Here is a 25,659-nt window from a genome sequence, read left to right as displayed (position 1 = left end):
TTTACTGTCAAAAGTCACAGCAACAAGACACAAGGTAGTTATGCATCAGCAAGGTCTCTCCCGTGCAGAAATTGTAAGGCAGACAGGGGTTTCTAGATGTGCTGTCCAAGCTCTTTTGAAGAAGCACAAAGAAACGGGCGACGTAGAGGACGCAGTGGTTGGCCAAGGAAACTTTCTGCAGCAGATGAAAGACATGCCATGTTTACTTCCCTTCACAGTAGGAAGATGTCCAGCAGTGTCATTGACAGAAAGCAGTGGGACCCTGGTACACCCATCTATTGTCCTGTGAAGTCTGGTCAGAAGTGGCCTACATGGAAACCTGGAAACACGACCAAGCAACTCAGATAACAACTGCGTCAAAACACAGGAACTTGGGTGCAGAAAAATGGTAGCAGGTGCTCTGGACTGATGAGTCAAATACTGAAATATTTGGCGGTAGCAGAAGACAGTTTGTTCAAGGCAAAGGGTGGTCGCACCAAATATTGATTTGATCTTTCTTCTGTTCGTTGAGTTTGTATTTTGTAAATGATAAATATAATCTATTAAATCTATGAAAGCATTCTTACTTTACAGCGTTTTTACACCTGCCTAAAACCTCTTTCTCTCCCTCCTCTCCTCCTTTCCCTTTCAATATTGTTTCCTTCCACTATTCACCAGCTTAGCTGTCATTACGAGGAGCAAAACACAAGCCAGTAAGAATGAGGCAATTATGACCCTGTTGGAAGGGTTATTATGCACAATGGCCCATAATCCTCCTCTGCAGTTTTCATCATAAATGACATGTGCATTAAGTCTGTGCAGTATATACATGCTGACAGAAACCTCCTCACATTGTGTGAAGAACACCAGCTTTAGACTCTACACTCACTCACTCACTCACTCACTCACTCACACACACACACACACACACACACACACACACACACACACACACACACACACACACACACACACACACACAAGGAGCCATTTGTATGGGTGGCCTCTGACACAGTCCACATTTAATCACAACATTTTAATCCCAGGCAATTTAACAAAAGCCTGATACTTAAACCAAGCAGACAGGCATCCAACACATCTCATTGTTCACCTTGAACTGAACTGTTGAGCTTAATAATCATATTAACATTGACCTAAGTATTGAAAAGTGTTAATTCTTTTTTTGGTACCTTTTCTAGTATCATTAAGTCTTGCTAGCATTGTATTCCTGCGATGTAGTGGCTAAGCAACTTCTAATTACAGTTTTATTATAGAGTGAATATCCCTCTTTCATTTACTAGTCCAATAATAGTCTCATTATTTATTTTAGCTTTGAGATGAATTTCATTTAGATGAATTTTAGTTTGCTCTAGCAGTGCTGTATATTTAGGTGTAACCATTTTCCCTTTTAATATTAATAAACCAAATACTGTTTCACCACCTGTCTGTAGTCTGTCCCCACCTTGCATTTGTTCCCATCTGTATGCATGTCTTCGTATACCACTGTGAGTTTATCCCACAGATGAGTTTTGACTGGCTACTCTGTTATCTCCAGCTCACAGGGTTGACTGGGCTTGACCCCGGACTCAGTCCGTCTAATGAAAAGCTTTTCTATTCAAGATGTGTGTTTTCAGTTGATATTTTGCTTTTCCTACTCCTTTACTTTGCTATGATTATAGATTATGAGTTAGATTATCTTAACCAATGAAAAGACACGTCAGTCACTTGCAGGTTCCAACGTGTCTGTTATGGCGCTTGTGTTCCGGGTCTTGCATCTGACCGCTACCCTGAAGCTGAATTATTCACTTCTGCTGGGGTGAAAGTAAAGAATACTTTCATTTAGGCATACTACTTTTCTTTAAAGAGTCTTAAAGTTTCTCTGTCCTTACATTTAGTTTTTACAAAATATATGGAATTTCAGTAGACCCATTGAGAAGAATAAAGATACATTGTGAAAACAAAACCTTTTTTTCTCTGGTCTTGCTGTTTTTCCAGCTTGTCCTAATCATATTTATCAATAGATCTTTCAGGGCAGCCGAGTTCAGACATATTTTCTTTTTAAAGTGTGATGTCAGCTTGCAAAGGTTAAGTGAATGGGCAAACATACACACTCATGTGGTTCTCAACTATGCCTCGCCCACACACAGTATGGTCATACAATACTAACAGCATTCTAGCCACCTTTGGCCCCTCAGCCCTCCATATGAAGTGACCAGCTGGTGAGAATAATATTGACCTTCCACTAAAGAAAGCAGTGGTGCTTATTGCTTTCACATATTGCACTGGTTTCCTTTACTGGGTATCTTGGTGTGTGCGTGTGTGCATGTGCTGGAAAGTATGTATGAGCACATGTGTTTCTTGGGGTCTAGCTGTGGGGGAAATGGAATAGGCTAGGTGGTTCTGGCGTGAATTGTTATTTGTGTGGTCGTTGCTATGCTGCCGCGTGGCTGGAGGCATTATGCTTTTGGGTTAGTGGTCTGTCCGACAGTGAATTGGTGACACTCAAAGATCAAGGTCAGTGTGACCTCAAAATGACCTTGACAAACATGTTTTGGGTCATAACTAAGAATTTATGCTGTAATTACGACAAAATTCCATTTCAACTATGAAGTGACTTTTTACCCAAAAGGTCAAAGTTAACTCAAGAAGAGATCAAGTACATGCAGGGCCCCACCGGGCCAGTGGGTTTGAAACTTACCAGGTACTTTTCGTATCACCTCGGTCGAGGTTCCAAGCGAGCTTAGGCGATACTAAAATGTGATGTGAAAACACTATTCACTGCGTCATCATTGCGCGCGCCGGACAGAGGCCAGTAACAGAAAGTTTTATATTTTACAATTTTCATACTGACATTATTTTGTCACTAAATCCACTTCTGAGAAGTTTTGAGGTGAGAAATCATCTGTGTAGATTTTGAATGTGCTTGAAAGTTTTTGGAGTTGAGGAGCTCCGCAAGTGGCGGTGGGGAAGCCTGCGGCAACCTGCGGGTGGAGCTTACAAGGCAGTTTATTATTAAATCAACAAGAATTTACAAACTATGTGTAATCTATGTTGATTACACTGGTTGACTACAGTCTTCTGACCGGCTACCAAAGCGCTTTTGCCCCCTGGCTGCGCGCATCCAGTAGTGTTACAAGAAACCCGTCTATGAGTGACTGTCATGCTGTCAGCTGTATTATAAAGAACTAATATCATGTTTAAATGTTTGTATTCAAGTGGAATAAAAGTTGAACATTATTTTGTTATACTGTATTTCAGTGACGTAATCAGATTTACACTGGCGTTGGAGTCGCTGTGCAGGCTGCGTTTAAGCACACAATAAAAATTTTAATGAGGGCAAGTAGTCTTCACTCACTTGCCTGACCGGGCCAGTGGCAACAAACATTATTGTTGGACCCTAAAATGTATGTGTACCAAATGAATCCTGCTATGGATACATCTCTAATCAAGTGGACGCCATAGCATAATAGTCTATATAAAACCACTGAATAAATGTGTGTTGTATTGTACAATCTCCACTGGTTATTACTATACACTTCCATGTATGAATGTGTGTACTTGCTCTTCCTAGTCCTTCAAAAGGGTACAAGAGCCATAAAGTCTTCTACCTGTCCATTGTACGTATGACTCAGATATCATTCCTTTATCATTTCTTTATGTAGCCTGACATTTTTCATCATATAGTCATCATATGTGTTCGTCTTCATTGATGAGTTGTCTTGTGTGTGTGTGAAGGTGTATCTGTTAGTCCTTGAGAAGGGTAGAGGGACCATAAAGCTTATCTTTTTTCAGAAGCTAAGATATCAGCTATCAGCTGAATTGTGAGTTATATTTGATGAGGCTATGGCCTCACTGGTAAATTAAGGTCCACTGACACATATATCAGTCAACATTGACAATCAACATATATTAACAGACCACCCTTTACTATATGTGTGTACGTGTGTTGCTGAATTAGCAGCTTTTAGTGATATATGACCTGCTAGGTTATATCTTCAGCATTGATTTACAATGTCAGTCTGTATAATGAAAATCCTCCTCTGTGTTTTTGATAGGGTGGAAGGGTATATGTTTGTGATTGACAGGGTACTGCCTTTTTTGATGTTATATCTTATTTGTCAGTAATTTCTAATGGGTATTTCAATGTGTGTGTGAGTGATCATGGGTGTACAGTGTATTTTCAGTATAGTTATTGGTGTGTACAGTGAGCTCTTTGTGTGTGATTCCAGCGCATCATCTGTCGAAATGCCGCTAACACCTGCCGCCTCCATCTGTACGTCTTTCTCTTTCACACACAGACACATAACTCATCAAGAACACAGTGACTTCAAAAATAACCTTTAATGCCGCGTAGCCTCATGTGTTACAGACATGTCATGTTTCACTTGATCACCCGCACAGATGGGTAATACAATATAACTCGTGTGGCACATTTTGAATAGGTTCGTAATGTTCCATTAGTTTGATTGCTTACAACCCGTCACAAATGATGGGTAGAAACAATAAAATCGGAATAGAGTAAAACGCAATGAAATGGCTGTTTTTATGTTGTAATTTAATGGTTTAATTTTAATATTGTTCATTTACGATACAAGTGACGTGAGGAGATTTCACTTAGACACAGATACAGGGAAATAAAAATAAATACACGCAGAAAGATCCACTCACAAATATACTTCTGATTACACGCCCACACACACACCCTCACACTCTTACACCCCTCAAAAGCAGTGGAGTGGAATAATGGACAAGGCAATGGATTAGTGGGGAGATTTTATCATTCACACTCTCTTAACCACCAGCCATCTGTTAAATGCACCCATTCTTGTCTTTGTGTTGTGGGGGAGTGTGTGTGCGTGCGTGCACATGAATGGATCAGTCAAATTCCGCGAAGGCTTGGACGAACACTCATCATGTTAAACTGGCTGATACAGTTTATTCATCTACACGGTCTAATTCAAGCAGAATTGTATATCTTGCTTCTCAGTTACTAATGAATAGAAAAGAGAAAACACAAAAATCACATACTATGTGCCTGAAGTATGTTAATATCAATGACTCGTGCTGGATCTGATGCTGGAAAATGGCATGTTTGCAGTGTTTAAGGTAGTTAACCCAATTAGAAACCAGAAATTTAGTAGTTGATACTGATACCAATAAAATTCCACGATTCTCAATACTAATTTGATACCGCAGTAAAAAACAAAAACAAAACAATAAATCTCATGCACTTCAACATAGACTTCTTTAATCAAAACATTTGAACAACATTACAAAAAACAACTAACTGCTGTTAAAGTTGTGAGAGGATGTCCAGGACAGATGACACGTTATTTGATGTCAGTATATTCATAAATGAGCAAGCTGTTGAAATTACAACCTTGCACTGTGCACAATTCATTATTAAATGAATTACAAACTCAAAGGTGTGAAATGTTTAAGGATGGTCATTGTTTTTATCTGAGATTTTTATATTGAAAAAACAAAAAGTTATTGATTATTGAAATGGATCGTATTGCACTTTTGAGACGTCCACTAACTCTGCTATAGCGACAGGTGGGTTGGACAGGCATTCAGTTGTTAGTGCTGCAAACTGCATCTTCATCTTTGGGGATTTCCAGGTGATAAAAACTGAAACGTCTGCCTAAATTAGCTCTCCCACTGTGAGAAATTGAGGCTTTGACACCGAGCTATTGAAGATAACAGCTGCGAAACTAACTTCACCCTGTTTCTATCTATAGATATATATATTCTATATTTTCTTATTCGATGACTCGAGGCGAAGCTGGAGCTGCAGCCGATGAGTTAATTTATTGTTACTGTCTTTACCTTTATTTCTAATTGTGGTATCAATAAGCTGATTGCAAAATATAGAAAAAATATACTGAGAAGGATGAAAATGGATTTGAATTAATTTATTTATCCAAAAATGAAATGAAAAATCAAATCTAAATAACAAATGCGGTGTCCACTACGCCAGCTTTAAACATTACAATGAACGGATATTTTCAGATACGCGGGGCTCTGCGTCAAGAGTTTCCAATTAATAGACATTTTTCCTAAAGGTCATGCAGGCTTGGCTCATGTATCATTATCTGTGTGTTACGTGGAGAGGTAGCTCATTATGACAGGATAAAGAGGAGACAGCGGTGAGATCTCACCATAATGACCCTAAATGCTCCCTGTCACCACCACCTCATCTCTCCGCTCTACCCATCCTCCACCTCAACTCTCCCTCTTTACAGTAGTTGTACTCTCTACACTCATTTGCTCTATCCTCTCTTCCTCCACCATGTCTACTCTTTCCTGGCTTGACTTCTCTCTTTCATATTTTTTCATTGAACATAGCTCTTCTTTCGCCATGTCCTGAGTCCTCCTCCAGTACTTAGTAATGCCTTGGCCTCCAACCCTCTGCTTCCCTGCGCCCGCTTACTTCCCCTTCACCGTGCACCTCTTTCTTTCACTCTTTCCCTTAATGAATCCAATCATTTTTGAGTCACACTTTATTGTGCACATGTGTGTGTGTGTGCAGTCTTCATTCGTCAAAGGCACATACAGACGTGATCCAGACCTGATACATATGTTGACCCTTAGCTAGGAACTAGGGGGGTTAATTGAGTAATGGTGTTTGAGAGAGAGGATACTAGGAGGGAGGGTGAGACAGAAGGCGAGAGAGAGGGGGGGGGGGGTGAGAGCATTAAGACAGCGAAAAACCAGATGGATAGGTGCAATTTGTGAGAGCATGTGAAAAGAGAAGTGGGAGGGTGCAAGAGAGAAAGGGGGTTAATTGCTAGAGAGAACGAAATGAAAGATAGAGGAAGGCTGGTAATTAAGGAATTGCGGAAGAGATTTTGAAATAAAGGCATATGTGGGGTTAATGGTGAGAGAGTGTGAGACGGGCACAAGGTGACAGCAGGAAGCAGCCCACCAGTAGGATGTGGAAGATTGACTTTAAGTGATAGAGAACGGGTTAACTGAGTGATTGAAATGAAACAGAGAGAGAGGCAGAGAGGGTGAAAGCAAAAGGGTTAATTATAAATATAATAAACGATGAAGCCTGTGGTCTTCATGGACCCTCGGCTCTTAATTAAGAAACCACAGCTGCACCTGGGACCTACCTAGAATAGATGGATACACAGTACTGCGTGAAAATGTGTGTGTGTTACTAATTGTTATTGTTATGAAGTCCACCTCCTCATGAATTCATTGTGCTGATGAATTATCTTAATGAAGTGCCTGAATTGGTGGTTCGTTGGGGATAGACTAAATGACCACATGACTAAGAATTGGTCCATCGCAAGCATGCGTGTTGGTCAGACAGTGTGGACAGGCGCACACAGGAAAGTCAGGTGTTATGGACAGAAATAAAAGCCATTAGATTCAGGAGTTGTTGAGAAGTAGCTTATGTTTTGAGCCCCCGTTCATTTGTTCTGCCTTTTCTGCTCTTTTTCTTTCTCTCGTCTCTGCTTACAACAACTTTTGACTGTGTGTTACAAACTTGTAGGACTTAATCACATTTTCAGGGATTAAGAAAAGAAGCTTTGTGTTCGGATTGATGGTGTGGATTTCTGAAACTGTATTAGACATTTTAGAGGGTTTTGAAAACACATTGTGGGCCCCAGATCATGAGGCCAAGGCAGCACATCTGCCACTACTTTCAGTCACAAAAATCGAGTAAAATACTGTATATGAAAGCATTGTATATGTTCATGGAGAATTCATGCATATGTTATTAAATTTGTTAATGAAGTAAGCATGTAAAATGAGTTGTACATATGTAAAATAGTTGTCTGAAATTAGGCTTTTGCTTTTTTGGTTTGGCTTTAACAAATTCCTCATAACTTCCTTTCGCCAGATCTTACAGGCGATGGCCTAGCCAATCCAGGTTGCTTATAAAACTGCATAGCTATAAGGAATACTGTAACTGTAACCTGTTTTTCATTTACAGAGCATAACCATGCAATGTGCAATGCAATTATTGACGGCTTATTAAATGCTGTAAGTCAAAACACTCCCCAGACTCTTAAACCCGGTGTAACGTTAACTAAATAAAACTGTGACGCTGCATAATCAACAATAAACCTGTAACCTGTTTTTAACTTATAGAGCACAACCATTTAGCCTAATGTACAATGCGTTTTCAATTAATGAGGTATTATAAGCTTATAAACTACTGTAAGTCAACACGTCCCCCAGACTCTCAAACCAGTGTAACGTTATAACTAAATAAAAGTGTAAGGTTACATGATCAACAATAAACCTGTAACCTCTTTCCAGCCAACGGTAATAATTAAGGTGATGGCAGCCAGCGGGATTTAAATGAACCGTTAATCGACCACCACAAGTTTGGCAAGTAAATGAACGCTCATTCATCTTTTCATAACGAACGACAGTCGGAGTTAACCTCTCGTAGGTCGTAGCTGAAGCAAGCTAACGTTAGATGGCCAATGCTGAGCTGGTGGTGTATACTGACCACAGATTACTAACTTATTTGTGTTCTTTGTTTGGGTCTTGTTGTATGAAGTTTTAAAGCCAAAGTTTATGATGAATGGCTCAGCAGCTGCGGTGTTTGTTGTCCTCTCTCACGTGCTACATAGGCAGGTTATAGGTAATGGAGGGAGGGAATAACGGCAAGCTCATCAGAAGTTTCCTAAAAAATAAACATTGTTTACGAGTCCCGCACCTCAAGTCCGATTTGAGTCTGAAGTCTTTTGAGGACGAGTCTCAAGTCACTGTGTGTGCGACTTAAGTTGCACTTGAGTCCCCATCTCTGGGCCTAGCACAGAGGTCACTAATTGGTGGCACGCGGTCTGGATCCGGACCCTCTCTGGACCCGTACTAATAGCCGATTTATTATTGAGAACTACTACCTCGTGATGGAGCTTTCTATTTTAACACAAACAGCTTTTCTAGCATTTTCTGTACTGGTTTAGCGGTACAGGAAACTCAGACCAATTGCATGAATTCCAATCGTCTCATGTGATGCTGCTCAGCCAATCAGATCTGTGCATTCCAATAAGCATTGGGATTCGAGTCTGCGAGTGAGATACACGCAGGGAAGAGGAGACGAAAGAGAAAAGAGATTTCACATGGCTTTTAACCAAGAATGTACGGATTACAGTACATTCTTCCCACGGGCAGTTCAAATCTCATAAATCTCCAATCCCACCTGGCAGGTCAATATAAGAGGGATTGAAAGAGAATAGGAGGTATTGAAGCTATTCATTTGTTAAGATATGTTGAGTGTTTATTATAAAATTGAGAGACTACACTTCTATCACTTCAAGCCACACTTTTTATTTTATTTTTTCTGAAATTAAGCACTTTATTTTAAACACATTTAAAAAAACTATATATATATTTTTAAATGCAGCCTTTAGTTTACTTAAATTTAGAATTTATTATTAGAGAAGTTATTATTTATTATCCCTCGAGTTTGATATGAAAACTGACTGCCTAAGTTTTGTTGAAATGTTTGATTTGACAGTCATTTGTTGACTAAAAACACATGTTGATACAACTATGTGTTATGGTACTGAATAATGACCCAAATTAGTCATTGACCTTTGCTTTCGGAAATGTTCTCTAACTGGACCTCTTTGAATTTTAATTGAATACCCCAGGCCTATTGAAAAGAACTGATTGCTTTTAAAATGAAACATCATAAGAAATTATTTCATTCTAAATAACTCTTTTGGGACGTATGAGAACAGTCAGATCAGCTGAGGTTATGAAATATGCAGGTTTGTATGGGTGAAAAAGCCTACATACGCTACATCTGAAGACCTGCCAGTCTCATTCTGTAGTTCATTATGGTTACACTGGAACAGCATAATTTTCTATTTGATCTAATGACTTAAAAGTCATAGCGATTCAAGTCTTTGAAGGTATTATGCATTTTGCTGCAGCAAGCCTCAGGCTGTTTCAAGAAATATGCTGAAATCTACCCGAGAGATTGTTCGCTAATCTGAAACTTCATCTAGAGGCTTTTGCAACTATGCTTTTGGCAGTGAGTAATCTGTATTAAGGTGGATTGTCCCTTTAAGTACACATCATTTAGTGTCAAGATGGATTTGATTCATGAACATGTGAATAGAAGATATGATCTTTTAGGAAGACTAATGTAATCACTCTGTGGCTATGAGCTTTACTCTTCACCTCAATCATAGAGATGTTAGAAGGACCACCTCTCATGTCAGCCTTTCAGAAAGGAAAGCAGTCTGCTCTTTGTGGGTACTGTGTGTATGTGTTCAGGAGAGATTTATAATGTATATGTGTTTCCTCAGACACGCGTGCACACACACACACACATACGCAGTGCTCACAAAGCTACCCGCAGTTCGCAGAAAGATTTACATACATTGACAGAGTAATGCACTGAGTGGTGAGAGCTTTATAACGAGTGAACTCGTCCCTGAATGTGTGAGTGATGATAACAGGCTCATTTAATTGCCTAACCCTACACACACACACTCATGGCCACACGTACACACAAAAGGATCTGAGTAGTGACTGTTTACCTTGAGGAGGTGGAGGAAAGAGAGTGTGATGGAGTGGTGGGAGAAATTAAGTAAAATACCAAGAATCAGTCAGCAAGAGAGAGAATTGGAGGTGTTTGCATTAACTGTTTTTATGCTTTCACTTTTGGTGAACAGTTGGAAAAGTACTTCAACCTTAACCTAGTTTAGTGTTTGTCAGGTACAAGACAATAACTTCCCACAGTAACTTCCTTGTTTTACCCTCGTAATACAATTTGTATTCATTTCTGTTTCAGAAACATTGAAATACAAATTAAAATATGTAAAAGGCAAGAACTCTATAACTATTTAAAGGTCCAGTGTGTAATATTTCTGATGCCCTATTGACAGAAATGCAATATAAGATCCATAAATATGTTTTCAGTGGAGTATAAAGACCTTACATAATAAACCGTTATGTTTTTATAACCTTAGAATGAGACATTTATATCTACATAACCGTGGGCACCACCTGCAGTGGATGTCGCTGTATTTTGTCGTCATGTTTCTTCCGTAGCCGTCAACGAGCAAACAGCGCTACAGAGCGCGTTTCGTCATCACAGCGTTCTTCTTCTGCTTGTGTTATTCCGTTAGTGTAGACGCCCGTCACTACATTGAATACGTACAACGAAGAAGAAGAGGGAATAATAATAATATTAATAGTAATATACAGTCTCCAAGTAGTCTTCTGGTTTATTAGAAGTAAGAAGAGAAGTGACATTTGGACAAATGAAGGAGCACACGTGTTATTTAGCACGAGAGCCGACAGCCAGACGGCAGAAATCACGGATTTTGTGTATTTTCCCAGATGGAAGGCTATAACTTTAATGTGGGACAGATGTTTTCAAAGCAGTGCTGGAGTTGTCTGTTTTCTGCTGGACAGGTAATTAACTTTGTTTGTCAGACTTTAGCGATGCAAAGGAAAACTGTTGGTTGAGAGCTTTAGCTATTAGCTGGCCATAATCACAGGGAGCCGTGTTTCCCCTGTCAGTGGTGTGAAATATGGATTAATTTCATGGTGCCTACTTATTCTCCAGCCTGTGGTTTGGCTTTGCCGGTTACTTAGCGAGACAATCAGCTGATCAGTAAGTTAATTGGCAATAAAATCCTAACGTTAGCTTAGAGCATAGAAGCATCATCCAGCTAAACTTTTACTGACTGGTAGAATAAAATGTATTGTTAGTTGGATTGGTTTATTCCCCAGCACTGTGCTTTGGCTTGTGGTGTTATGTTAGTTGGATTAAATTCATGTAGTTACTTAGTGACTCTCTCTCTCTCTCTAGCGCTCTGTTTTTGGCTTTGTATGTTACTTTCGTGAGAATCAGCTGATCGCTAATTGGCAATAAAACTGCAGCTTCCAGCATCGAAGCTCAGATCAGCCAGCTAGACTTTTACTGCGCTGGTAGAAAAACTATGTAGTTGGATTGTAACTTCATATAGTTATTCTCCAGCTCTCTGTTATGGCTTTGTTAAAACATGTTATTGGATATTGCTTCCCACTGCGCATACAAATATGTAATTTTTACTTTTACATGCTAATTGCCGTTGCACAGTTTTACCACAATCTGAAATTATGGCTGTTAGTACTACTTTGTGTTTTTGTTGTATTTCAAAAAATTTAAAAAAGACATTTTGGTAATATTTGCAGATTGCTTATCTAATTAAGCAAAGGGGGGCAATTCGCAACCCTCACCACTAGATGTCACTAGAACTTACACACTGAACCTTTTAAACTTTTCAGAAAATTGTTTTTTAGGATTCTAGTTGATGTTGCATTGCAGTAAACACTGACATCTGACAAACAAAGACAAAATGTAAAATAGTGTTATTACTCAAATCAGTCTAATCATGCACACAGACATAACAACATGAACTCCAGTAAAATAAAATAGACTTTTAGTGAACTATCATGGTCAATGTTCAATTTAGCTTCCAAGAGACGCTCCTGTGTGGAGGACACGGAGAGCCAAGAATAGCATTTACTCATTTGGAATAACCCATTTGAAGCTTCTTAAAGGGGATGGATTAAGTTATTTCCATTGTTCAATTGACATTGATTGTTTATTTGAAATGGTAAAAGTTATTCCTTCTTGGCTATAAATAGTTACTAGTGTTGAAGGTATTTTTCCCTTGCACTGGTTTCAAGCACCGTGGGGAGATTGATTGTTCTCCTTCTCCTCTGAAGCAGATAAGCTGTCTAGGGGTCAGGAAACCACCTTTCAACAATTAACCCCATAATCCCCAAAGTGGTCACAGATTATAGACATGTGAATGGACAAAGCCGCAATTCTCTGATGTGTAGAGCAGGACAGCGACCCTCCACCAAACATGTTTAAAGTTTTCCAAAACTTAAACAAGGGAATAAAGTTTTGGATGTTGCGAGTTTAGGACTGTCGGCTGACAGTTATTACGGCTTAGAGTATTGACATGTTAATGCTCAGATAATCACCATCAAAACCGTGTGTGTGTGTGTACGAGTGTGAAACTGTTTGCATGTATGTGAGAGAGAACACGGTGTGAATGTGTGCGTGTGTAGCCTAATCAGTCACATCTGACAGACAGCAAATCCTACTTCAGAAGCCACTCAGACATCCATTGTTATGTGGAGAGCCAATTGAATGAGATAAGACGTTGGAAAGAAAGGAGAGGAGGGCGGAAAGGAAGGCAGGATAAATGAGCCATCAGGGGATGTGAGAGCTGTAGTCTAAACCTTGACGTTGGTTTGAACATTGGCAACTTTTGTAGGTTCTATGCATAGTGCTTTAACTTAACATAAATAAATCATCAATGGTTTAGACATCAGTGTAATTACAATTTTTTTTGCCAAGTGCAATATCCAAATTGTAGGAGCTGCAATGATAACTGTCAAAACTGTCAAAAGGTAAAATGTGTCACAATGGTAACATTATGAATGAGGCATTGTGGTGCTACAGAGACGGCCTGGCCTACAAAATGTATTCTCCAGATAATAACATGCTTGTTTCGTACAGACCCCAGCAAAAATCATCATAATCATGTTTTTTATATTTATTTTCATTGTAAATGAAATGCAAGAATTACCATTCACACTAACGTTGTTAGTCATATCTATCTCGTGAAAAATGTGTGCAAAATTTAGTAGGCTTCAGCTGTTTCAATACGTTGGATACGCATTTGATCAACATTTAGGTAAGTATTGGTTCGGGTTTGGTATCGCCATTTCCTTAATATTAAAGATCTTAAATCGGGATCATGGCCAAAAGAACTTGATCCTATTATATCAACCAGGGTATACTAATTCCCCTTTTCCACCACATGGTACCTCTGTCGATGTTCCAAGCGAGCTGAGGTTATACTAAAAGATGATGCGATAAACCCGCGGGAGTAGCTCGCCAGGCTGGCCGCCCACTCACAAGCAGCCCACTCGCAGATCGCTCTGGTCCCATACTCACACAGACCTCTGAGGGCAATGCAACAGAGACTTCCGCAACAAAGGCAGAGGAAAACACAGCTGTAAGATTTACAGTACCGCTATTCTGTCTTAACATTTTTGAGTAATGTTGAAATGTTTTAACTTAAGTCAAGAGGCAGCTGGTGTGTGGGTCGCATGTGTGAGTCATGTTGAACTTTATGTCGCGGCAGTTATGTGTGGTGTTGCTTTGATGACCAGCTACATCGAGGGGTACTATCTGCAATGGAAAATGGAGGACAGCAGAAAAAACACCTCTCAGGCTTGAGTTTGCCAGCATTTATCGATGTCCAGAGTAACCTTCAAGTCCATGTAATCATTATCAGATAAAGTTGCTCCCAGCCACTATGTATAGAATTTAACAACTTCTGACCTCTATGATAGTTTTCCATTTTAAAATTTTTATTAGCATAACAGAGGGATTCCAAATCCATATCCCCTCAAATTTGTGATTAATATATGCACCTTACAGAGATGGGGGCTCGAGTTTGTGAATCGGACTCAAGTCACACTTAGGTTGTACACACAGAGACTTCAGACTTGACTCGGACTTGAGGTGCGGGACTCGTGAACAACCCTTAATTTTAGGAAACGTCTGATGAGCTTGCTGTTATTCCCCTCCCTGCATTACCTATAACCTACCTATGTAACACATGCTACGAATCTGCTGTGCGTGGCCACACGTGAGAGAGGACAACAAACACTGGCAGCTGCTGAGCCATTCATCATAAACTTTGGCTTTAAAACTTTATACAACAAGGCCCAAACAAAGAAGCGCTTAATGCAAACTAGGTTAGTAACCTGAGGTTAGTAATGTTTAGCTCAGCATTGGCCATCTAACGTTAGCTTACTTCTAGCTTTAACTCCGACTGTGGTTTGTTATGAAAAGATGAATGAGCATTTGTTTACTTGCCAAACTCGTGGTGGTCAATTAACATAATCATTTAAGTCCCGCTGGCTGCCATCACATTAATTATTAACGCTGGCTGCAAACAGGTTACAGATTTATTGTTGATCATGTAACGTTCCAGTTTTATTTAGTTATAACGTTACACTGGGCTTGAGAACCTGGGGGTGTGTTGACGTACAGTAGTTTATTAGCTGTCATTAGTTGTAGACACAATACATGATTGTGCTCTGTAAGTAAGTGAAAAACAGGTTACAGTCACAGAATCCCTTATAGCTATGAAGTGTTAGAAACAGCCTGGATTGAACGCAGCAGGTGACACAACATTCATTATAACCACGAGTGACTTGAGACTTGACTTGGACTCTAGCTCAAAGACTTGAGACTTGACTTGGACTCTAGCTCAAAGACTTGACTTGGACTCTAGCTCAAAGACTTGAGACTTGACTTGGACTCTAGCTCAAAGACTTGACTTGGACTCTAGCTCAAAGACTTGACTTGGACTCTAGCTCAAAGACTTGAGACTTGACTTGGACTCTAGCTCAAAGACTTGAGACTCTACTTGGACTCTTGCTCAAAGACTTGACTTGGACTCTAGCTCAAAGACTTGAGACTTGACTCGGACTCTAGCTCAAAGACTTGACTTGGACTCTAGCTCAGAGACTTGAGACTTGACTTGGACTCTAGCTCAGAGACTTGAGACTTGACTTGGAGTCTAGCTCAAAGACTTGAGACTTGACTCGGACTCTAGCTCAAAGACTTGACTTGGACTCTTACTTGGACTCTTACTCAAAGACTTGGACTCTTACTCAAAGACTTGAGACTTGACTCGGACTCTTGCTCAAAGACTTGACTTGGACTCTTGCTCAAAGACTTGAGACTCAACTTGGACTCTAGCTCAAAGACTTGACTTGGACTCTAGCTCAAAGACTTGACTTGGACTCTAGCTCAAAGACTTGACTTGGACTCTTACTTGGACTCTTACTCAAAGACTTGGACTCTTACTCAAAGACTTGACTTGGACTCTAGCTCAAAGACTTGACTTGGACTCTTACTTGGACTCTTACTCAAAGACTTGGACTCTTACTCAAAGACTTGGACTCTTACTCAAAGACTTGAGACTTGACTCGGACTCTTACTCAAAGACTTGAGACTTGACTCGGACTCTAGCTCAAAGACTTGACTTGGACTCTTGCTCAAAGACTTGAGACTTGACTTGGACTCTAGCTCAGAGACTTGAGACTTGACTCGGACTCTAGCTCAAAGACTTGAGACTTGACTCGGACTCTAGCTCAAAGACTTGACTTGGACTCTAGCTCAAAGACTTGAGACTTGACTTGGACTCTAGCTCAAAGACTTGAGACTCGACTCGGACTCTAGCTCAAAGACTTGACTTGGACTCTAGCTCAAAGACTTGAGACTCGACTCGGACTCTAGCTCAAAGACTTGACTTGGACTCTAGCTCAGAGACTTGAGACTTGACTTGGACTCTTGCTCAAAGACTTGACTTGGACTCTAGCTCAAAGACTCGACTTGGACTCTAGCTCAGAGACTTGAGACTTGACTTGGACTCTAGCTAGACTTGTGAGCATCTCTGGCACCTTGACCACCACAATTAGTCATTTACTCCCTTCTTCCCATTGGGTGGAGCCTGTGCAGTTTCCTCTGGTTAATGGGCTCCTCTGGTTTATGAGTGCTGTCGTTCAGACTGCTACTGGTGGATCATTGAAAATATGGCCTGCACAGAATGTGTCCATCTGTGCCACTGTGTGTCTCCATAATGCTGCTCCATATGGCCAAGTGTGATCTACACACAGCCTCGGGGAGGCGGCGGTAGATGGTTAAAACACACACGCTCATACACGCAGACATTCTTCCTCATGCATGCATAAATACATGTATGAACATGGGGACACAAACACACTAACATTCATGTGCACGCATACGAGTATGGATGCAGGCAAGTACACAATCTATGTGCATGACTGAGGAAACAGAAGTTGTCATTATATTTTGGCTGTGTGACAGACACTGAAGTTCTGCCTGTCTGAAGTTCACAAAGTCACAGAGCAGTTGTACTTCTGCTGCGAATTGAGGATGCACAACTTTTGACAGTTGAAATTGTTTCTGCTTTCACTGTCTCTCAATACTTTGTGTATATAATGTCTTTCAGTATGTGTTTATATCTTGCTCTCTGCTGTCTGTGTGCAACAGTATGCTGTATGTCTGTCTCTCTCTCTCTCTCTGTCTTTATGTCTGTGTTTCCCATTCGTCACAGTATTTCTGTCACCCTATTAATCTTTTTCTTCCTGTCTGTCTTGTCTGGATTTCTCATGCTCTACTGAGAGGTAAGGTGACTGCAGATCAATAGAGGGCCAGCACAGACACACACTCACACAAACCTAGACCAACACTTTAAACTGCTGAGCAGGTGAATTTCATTCATCCATATTCTCTATATGGAGACAACACCATCCTGATTATTGATTACCACAGTGATGGATTGATTGTAGCAAAGAGGTCATAGTCTAGATATGTGTGTGTGCCTGTGTGTGTGAGTGAGTGAATATTTTTGTTCATGTCCTTTTGTGCAGGGTAAATGTGAGTGCCTTGTCTGTGTATTCCTTTGTGTAAAGTGTGTTTTCCAATCTGTACATAAATCTGTTGTTGTTGATGTTTGACTCTAGAGATTAAACAGGAATAGTACAAGAGCGAAAGGGAGAGACAGGGAGAAAAACATAAAATAGTGAGATTAAGAGTATTGAGACTGAGAGAGTGAGTGCGGGTGGATCAGATTCATGTGTTAATCGATAAGCTCTTTGTTGCTTTGTGGGTGTATCCAATAGAGCAAAGTGCTGGAACATGATGATTTACATCAGCTGATTTGTAAGGAACCACTACAACTCAGAGGAGAGAGGGGGACAGCTGACGAGGCAGGGAAAGAAGAGGAACAGGAGAGGAAAAAGAAGCAAAAGGAAGCAGGGTAAATGAGAGGAAGCAAAATTAGGGAAGAAAGGAGGCAACCGGAGAAGAGGAAAGGCAAGAGAAGGGGGGGAAAAAGAGAAGACACAAAGTGAAGCCAGAGGGGAAAACAGGGCTAAGCAGGAATATTTGCTGACGGAAGACGAAAAGGCCAACTTGTACATAGCCTAGCATAGAAGAGTTGGTCTGCCTCAGGGTTCATTCAAATTCCCTTTGTGATATGCACAATTATTCTTATGGGCGTCACACAGAAATGTGCGAGGCTTTTTAAAAATTACTTCTCATGCTAGCTTTATAGAGTGCCAGTACGCCTGCCCAAGTGACCTTATCTTGCCAGATTAACAACCCTACACTGATTTCTTTTGTTAGTGAACCACAAAGAGCTGCATCAAAATTATGTCGTGAGACATGAAATTTGTTTTAAAGAAAAATAACTTGCATTACATCAGAAAGGCAGCGAGGGCAATGGCATGGCATGCTGGTAAAAAGCTGCTCACTGGGTTTAGGGAGTTTAACGCCATAGTTCAAAAACACATGCGATTCACAAAGGATAGAGTTAAAAACATTCTGCATACCGCGAGGAACAAACTCATTGCTTTTCACTATAGCTTTTCTTCCTTTGAACTGAGAGAGACAGACAGATATACAGACCGATAATAACAACGTAATTAAAGCACTCTGTCTTCCTCTGTCTTTGCTTCTTACAGGTGGAAAACAGATCTTCTGCTTCGATAGGAAACATATGGGTGACACAGTAACAGACAGTATAGGCTCGGGGTGGGGGTGGGGTGCGGTGGAGGATTGCCTGCGGCTTCAAGAAGCATTTTACATGCAGCTTCTGTTGTGTAGAGCTAGGTGGTGCTGTCATTCTATCCTCTGCCATTGTGTGTGTGTGTGTCACTAAGTGATCAAACCTGGTGTCTTTCTTATGAGGCTTTGTGATTTTGAACCTAGAAGACACATTTGTTATCCTGAATTTATTGTTGTATTTAAATCATTGGAGTTCATTAATAACATTTATTTTTATTGAAAAGGCAACAGGAAAAGCTAAAATGTCTCAGTAGAAATTAAATAAGCATAAATACAAAATTAAATTTAAAATTGTTTTTTAGGACACCATCTTACCGCCCCTCAATCTTTTCATGTATCACACCTAAAAACCAATTGAGCCAGTGGTAACCAGCCTGTTAAATAATCTGTATAAGACAGCATGTCTTGACTATATGTGGCCCTCTGACCCCCTCAATGTGTTGCTAAAGCTGTGGTGATGGAGTGGTCATTGCTTAGGATATGGCTGACTGCATAAAAAGTGCACACACGCACATACACTTGAACATCATAGATTTTTTTAATGGCAAGTGATCATGAGTGGAAATCAAAGCTCAGTGGTGTAAGTATATTTAAAGATTGTTTTGTGTGTGTGTGTGTGTGTGTGTGTGTGAGTTGTGTATATGCTCATGCATTTGGCTGATAGTAGCATTTTATTGATCCACTCCAAACTAATCAATCAGAACCTAATCGACCCCATTATAAAGGGTATGATGTGAAAAAAGATGGTTGTGTGTGTGTCTGTGCTGTTGCTGTTGCATACTTAAATCCTCAACTGCCAATAATATACCTCAATTTCATGTGCCCTTTTAATTTTATTAAAAGGAAAGGAACCAACTCTGCAGACTCCCCCCCCACCCCACCCAAACACACACACACACACACACACACACACACACACACACACACACACACACACACAAACTTTCAGAGATGCTGAGGAGTGCGCACAATATCATGCACACATGTTTTATGTTGTATATCATTTGCAGCTCACTGAAATATCACTGTTTATTGGTGAGTGAGCCAACAAATCAAGGGTAGAGTTATTGCTGCTAGCAAGGATCTCGTGTTTAGATATTATCAGCTGTAGTCAATTAATGTTAATTATGTAAGTCAGCAAAACCTCAAAATAACTCTGTGGACTGTTCTCTGGTAAATCATGCTGATATTTACAAACACAGTGATTGAATCATGTCTTTTTTGCCATTTGTAAAGTTTGGCAGTGTTAACAACCATCCCAAGCCCCATATGTTCATGTTTGATTATGTCTAGTACTCAATTTATGTCCAGATTAAATGGCAAGTGGATCATCCACTGTATAGCTCCCATTTGGACTTGTGAAGCCTCTGTACACTCTTGGTCCATGCACCCACACAGGGTTTTTCACTTATGTTTCCTAATTAGACCTCATCTTTAAGAATGTGTAGACGGGTAGAGTCTGTGCTTTATTGACGTCTCCGTCACTCCTCTGTTAGCTTTGAAGCACCTGTTAGGTGGGGCAAATCACACCATTAGTGTATTTTTTATTTTATCAATTTTTTTCACCTTTATCATTGCTATTGGTACTGTGAGTTTATTGAGCTTAAGTCATTCCCAGCGTATTTCCATCCCACTGCAACCTGACCAGAGGTCTGGACAGTCTGTGTAAGTGTCTCATCAATATTTTCAGATCATCACCTTAATAATTTTGAGCCTTAAGGACTGAGAAGCAGTGGCTCTTGTTAGTATGTAAAATTTGTGTTAATATTAGCTGTGCAGCTAAAGTCTATCCCAGTTTTCTAGCTACAGGTGACAGTGAGAGCTTCTGGTAAGGATCCTGGTTGTGGCGAAAAGTTGACGGTCAAACCACGTTTCACAGTTGACGTTGCTCTGCTCATTTATGGTGGCTCTGCTGCCGCACTTGGGTTGCAGCTAGCAGGCGAGTCTTCAGATTTGTTGCCGTTGTAAAGTAACGCAGTCGGCCAACAGCGTTATTGTTGGTTAAGTTTACCATCTATGGTTTACCATCTATTTACTGATAGCTTAGTAGGACACGCAGTAGGTCAGCTGATTACTTTTTTGCTGGACTACAAGGCTGTTGTGCTTATAGATGGTACATTTACATAATAAACTGGTCATGACAGTTGATTTTTTAAGAGTCAAGTCAAACTTGCGGTGTAAGTTTCAAGCTGCAGCTTAAAAATAATTCACTTTTGAACAAAAAATGTAACCAGTAACCGCTCAATTTCACAACCATAGAGTGGAGAAGGGACGGAAAGATAACTTAGAAGTGATCTTAAGGGTAAAGATTTAGCTAGTTTTAGTGTTTTTTACCTCTGTATTTCTATGTGCGCTTTTAATTAATTAAGCATCAACTATTTTTGACCACCAAATGTGTCAGGGACGTTTTTGTAATTTGGCGAAACATACTAACTAAGTCTGAAGCTTGTTTGGTCATAAAATAGTCACATGGATTGTAGTAGTTTTTATTTTTTTAAATAATTTTGATAGAAAGACACATGATGATAATGTAATCTTAAGGCAAGGTCATGATAAATTCAAGTGTAGTGATGCTCTGTGCCCTTCTATTGATATACTCTTCTTAAGCTGGACACTCAAATCCAACTCGATTGCCATTGTGGTTGAACTTGTTGACACATACCAGTGGTTTGTACCACAGTCAGGCCCCATCCACACTACTGCGTTTTCGAATTAAAACGGAGACCTTTTGCTACATTTGCACCTCCTGTCCAGACTACAACGATGAAAACGAAGACCTAAAACGGAGAAGTTTGGAAACGCTGCCGACCCCGTGTTGCGTTTCAAAACTCAGGAGGGCGTTTTAGTGAAGACGGGCCAAAAAGGAGGACTTTAGAAACGATGACGCAGCCAGTCTGATGCTTAGTCTGTATTTAGACGGAGATCAACTCCAAAACGCAGCGGAAACGCTGGTGTGGACGGAGATCGTATACGTTTTAATTCTCCGTTTGTAAACTAAAACGGAGTAGTGTGGATGAGGCCTCAGTCTTTGTTTTGTACTACTTCTCAAACCCAAATGAAGCATTATTCCTTATTCAGAAGCATTTTTGAGCACAGGTATTCAAGCTCACTGATGGATAAAGGCATTTCTACATGAGGCTGTCAGCAACGCGATCAAAGTAAAATGTGTGTTTTGACAGTAAGCTAAAATGGAAAAACAGAAACACTCAAAGTTTGTCTTTATCTTTGAGTGTGTTGAGGTTGTTGACAGGATAGCTGATGAAAAGGTTAAATGTTACATATAATGACGGAGACGCACACTGTTAGCAGTGCTCAGCTGTGAAAAAATGTATTGCTTAAGGGCTGAATTGGGTGTCTACTGTACCTGGAAAGATGTTGTAAGCTTACAACAAAGCACTAGTCTTGAGTTCAGAAAAGGGGGTTGTGGTGTAAGAGGGAAAGAGTTGGCTGCATGTAACTGTTCAATCTGCTCAAAATGGACACATCATTGCACCAGCATTTGACACGGTGAAAACTCTCAGACGATCTCAAGCTCCAGGTTTGCTTTTTGCTCTTACTCTGACATCCCAAAGGTTTTTACAGTACAGCACATCTGTCAGTCCCTCTCATTATCATCATTATAATTCTCTCTCAGCTTCTGTGTCTCACAATCTCAAGGGCCATTTCACTCTTTTTCTCTCTGTGCGTTCGCTCTATGCAGTCTCACCTTTCTGACTCTCTCACCCCTCTCTCCCTCTCTGCAGTGTCATTTTGTTTGGCAGGTCTTTGAGTCCCCCTGTGGAAGAGAAGAGAGGCAGAGTCCTCCCCCTCTCTCTCATCTGGCTGTCTGTCCTTTCTTTCCACCTGTACTCAGCAAGGCTGTGTTGAATTTTTCTACCAATTTTTCTTCCTGTGATTCTTTCAGATGTTCTTTTTTAAGAATCTCTGCCACCCCTCTGTGTGTGTGTTTCTCTCAGAGCTTTTAGTCTTGTTCTACTCACTCGGACAGATTTACTGAAACCGGAGAAGAGTATAAGATATTTTTATTAAATATGTGTTTTTTTTTGTTTTTTTTTTAGATCGTCCCATCTTCACCTCTACACTTTTTGTCTGTCTTGTCCCTGTAAGTAGCTGCTGGACAATAGCTGTAAAAAGTTTGCACCAAAGCAGCTTGTCAGAAAAGTGACAAATGCTAAATAATCATCAAATCAAAAGCGCTATAGTATCAAAATTAAACGAAAGTTTTATACTTCTGACCGAAAGATTAAATTAAGTGCTGAGACAGAAGATTGGGTAAGGGGATGATGAGAGTGTAGAGAAAAAGGGGAAGGCAAGAAACGACAAGCAAGTTTGAAGAAAAGCGCAAATAAAAGTCAGTGGTATGATAGAACTAGACGATGAGAACGATGTGTGTGAGATGGAAGAGGGAAGTGTGACAGAACATGAACGTGTGAGACTGAGAGGCATCGGTTGTGCTGAATAGTTGGTGAGATATGGATGAACGGGTGAGAAAGGTGTGATATTGTATAACTCAATACTGTTCTGTTCTGCCTGGTCAGGTTATGCTGGAAAGACATCAGTAAACAGTATGTATATCTACACACAGATAGACATACACAAAAGTTTGCTACATGTGTATAATGGAAAGGAAATAGTTTCAAATCCAGCAGAGTCATGGAAGAATACCAAGATCAATTTTACTATATTTACATGTAATTTTATCACGTACAGCTACAAAACAAAAGAAATGTTCCACAGAGGTTTATGATTTTTGCATTTAGCTACTAATGTTAAAAGTCTATGTGGTTCAAATGTGGTAAAAGGTTCATTCATGTGTTTAAAGACCTTGCAAAACTAAATGTTTCAGTATCACTATGGAGCGTTCACATTTACATTTATTTTTTCCAAAGCAATGTTCAAATGAGTTATAATCCAAGCCCCAGCTGATTGAGGAAAAGCCTTTTTGGGGTATGGAGGGTAGAGAGAAAGAGCTAGAGAAGGACTGTGAAAGAGAGGGAGAGAAAGAGCAATAAGAGGCCAATTTATCAGAAACTACAAACCTCCAGTGAAAATCTGCTTTAATCATCAGGTTGGCCTTGAAAAAAGTTGCCGTCGCTGGACTTCTCTATACTAGCACCTGTGTAAGCTTTTAGTCTAAAGTGTTGGCATCACTCTGCGTTTTAGAATTACATTTTCATAACGTTGACTTTGTTGTTTTTTGCAGTGCAGTGCCTCACATATGTGTGTGTACTAGTGTGCACATATTCATATGGTTTATGCCTGTTAGTAGCGTGCATGTGTTTGCTCATGTCTGTACGTTGCACACTTGTGAGTTCCAGTGTAGCAGGAAGCCTCTGGCTTTACTGGCAAAGTCCCCTTTCTTTACTCTTGGCCACTATAGACATGAAACACACATACACGCGCACACACAGGTCTATTCAGCTTTTATGTAGAGGCCCCTAGAACACTGTGTTGACAATCTCTATGCTATTTTAGGTTAGGCTAAACGCAGACTCAGTGCAATACTCAATAGATCGGGATTCCACTATATAACTCAGTTAGAGCTAGCGCGGCGTCGCACACATGCAAAAGGGAGACACAAATGGAGGCAGTTGTTAAACAGTAGACTCTGTCGCCAGAATGCTGGGCTCCTTGGACGTCCTCTATAGTGTCCTCATCCACAAGGTAACAGAAATTGTTTGTATAGAGAAACAAAGCCTCACATGGTTGTGTAAACACAATGTTGTGCCTTTTTGCTTGCTTCATTTAAAGAAATGTGACCAGTGGGGTGTATTGCATTTGGCTTGATCCCCGAAAAGCTTCCCTGGGAAATGTTTCTCCCAGGATCGTCCTTAACTTCCTGCCATACCAAAATATGGTTCATGTTTTAACATTTTAAGTAGGTAAAACATGTCTGTCTCTGCTTGCACTACTTGGGGTCGATCTGAATCTGGTGGCTTCTGTTAGCATTTTTACCCTTGAATTTGTTACCTATAAGTTTTGTTTTACATTGTACTGTATAATGCAAGTGAAGACAGTGAGTGAAGCCAACTGGAGTGGCTTTTCTTTTGGTGTGAGTGGAGAGCAAGTAGGGAATAGCAAGTAGAAAACCTGTAGTGACTGTGAGTGGAGTTGTGTAATCTTTGAACAGAATTCCTGCTGATCCACCACTTTGAATACTTTGTTCGTGACGGATGAAAAGAAGAGAAGAAATTAAAAAAATAGCTTCATTGTGTGTGTTTGCTTTTTTTCTCTTTAGCTGATGGCGGTGTATGAGGAGCAGGAAGCCCAGCAGAGGGGTTTGGCTAACACAAGCCTAGCCTCCAGCCCTGACGTCTACCAATCTGAGCTCTCTGTCTTCCAGCCAATCGCAGGAGGAGAGATTGAAGTTAATTCCTCAGCCCTCAAGTCCAGTGAGTCATATATTTACTGTATATTTGTATTGGTGGTGCCCTGCTCCTACCTTGACGTGTGGCATTTTCCCTTTATTGAAGACAAGCCCACGCCCCTAAAGTCAAATTTTTTGTGTACGGATCTACACATGTTAGAAGGGAGGTTTGTCAATTCAGAGCTTCCTTTTGAGATTTGTGTGATTTACATGTTGGTGCTTTTATTCATGGCTACACGCTTTGCACATACCTTACTTTTTAGGGATGCACCGGAATTCTTGGCCGAAGCAGAAACTGAATATAATGACAAAATTTGCCGAATATCGAACACGTACATTCAAATTTTTTCCATCCAATTTTTTACCATTGCATAAATTAAATAGGCAAAATGTGCTGTTTACTCAGTGTTTCCCACAGGATTTGGAGAGACTAGGGTGGGTGGGTCCGAAGCCTGAGAGGGTTCGGTAAAGTAAATTACATGTGTCCGTTTACTTTTAATGGACACATGCAATATGTTTTAAACTTTCTGTGAATATAATCCAATTTGTTGCCGTTTCTAAGAAGTCAGCCACAGATGGAGTGGATCTGCCAGCAGACAATTCAGCTGAACAGTGTCTGCAAACTGCGATTTTTGCTAAAATTGAGCTA

General features: G+C 40.2%; 1 protein-coding gene across 3 annotated transcripts in view; it reads left to right on the top strand.

Annotated features, from left to right (window-relative positions):
* pard3bb (par-3 family cell polarity regulator beta b) overlaps positions 1–25,659 on the top strand; it is a 225,099-nt gene that overhangs the window by 26,306 nt on the left and 173,134 nt on the right. For all 3 annotated transcript variants that reach the window (XM_038720152.1, XM_038720151.1, XM_038720153.1), the window contains exon 3: positions 24,882–25,035. In XM_038720152.1, coding sequence (XP_038576080.1) covers positions 24,882–25,035 — 154 coding nt within the window. The remainder of the gene's footprint in view (positions 1–24,881; positions 25,036–25,659) is intronic.

The sequence above is a fragment of the Micropterus salmoides genome, unplaced genomic scaffold, assembly GCF_014851395.1.
Source record: "Micropterus salmoides isolate LMB-PRFRI ecotype aquatic unplaced genomic scaffold, ASM1485139v1 Ms_hic_scaffold_15, whole genome shotgun sequence".
Taxonomy (NCBI): domain Eukaryota; kingdom Metazoa; phylum Chordata; class Actinopteri; order Centrarchiformes; family Centrarchidae; genus Micropterus; species Micropterus salmoides.
Note: the sequence above shows the minus strand (reverse complement) of the source record. Positions and strands in the feature narration are given on the sequence as shown.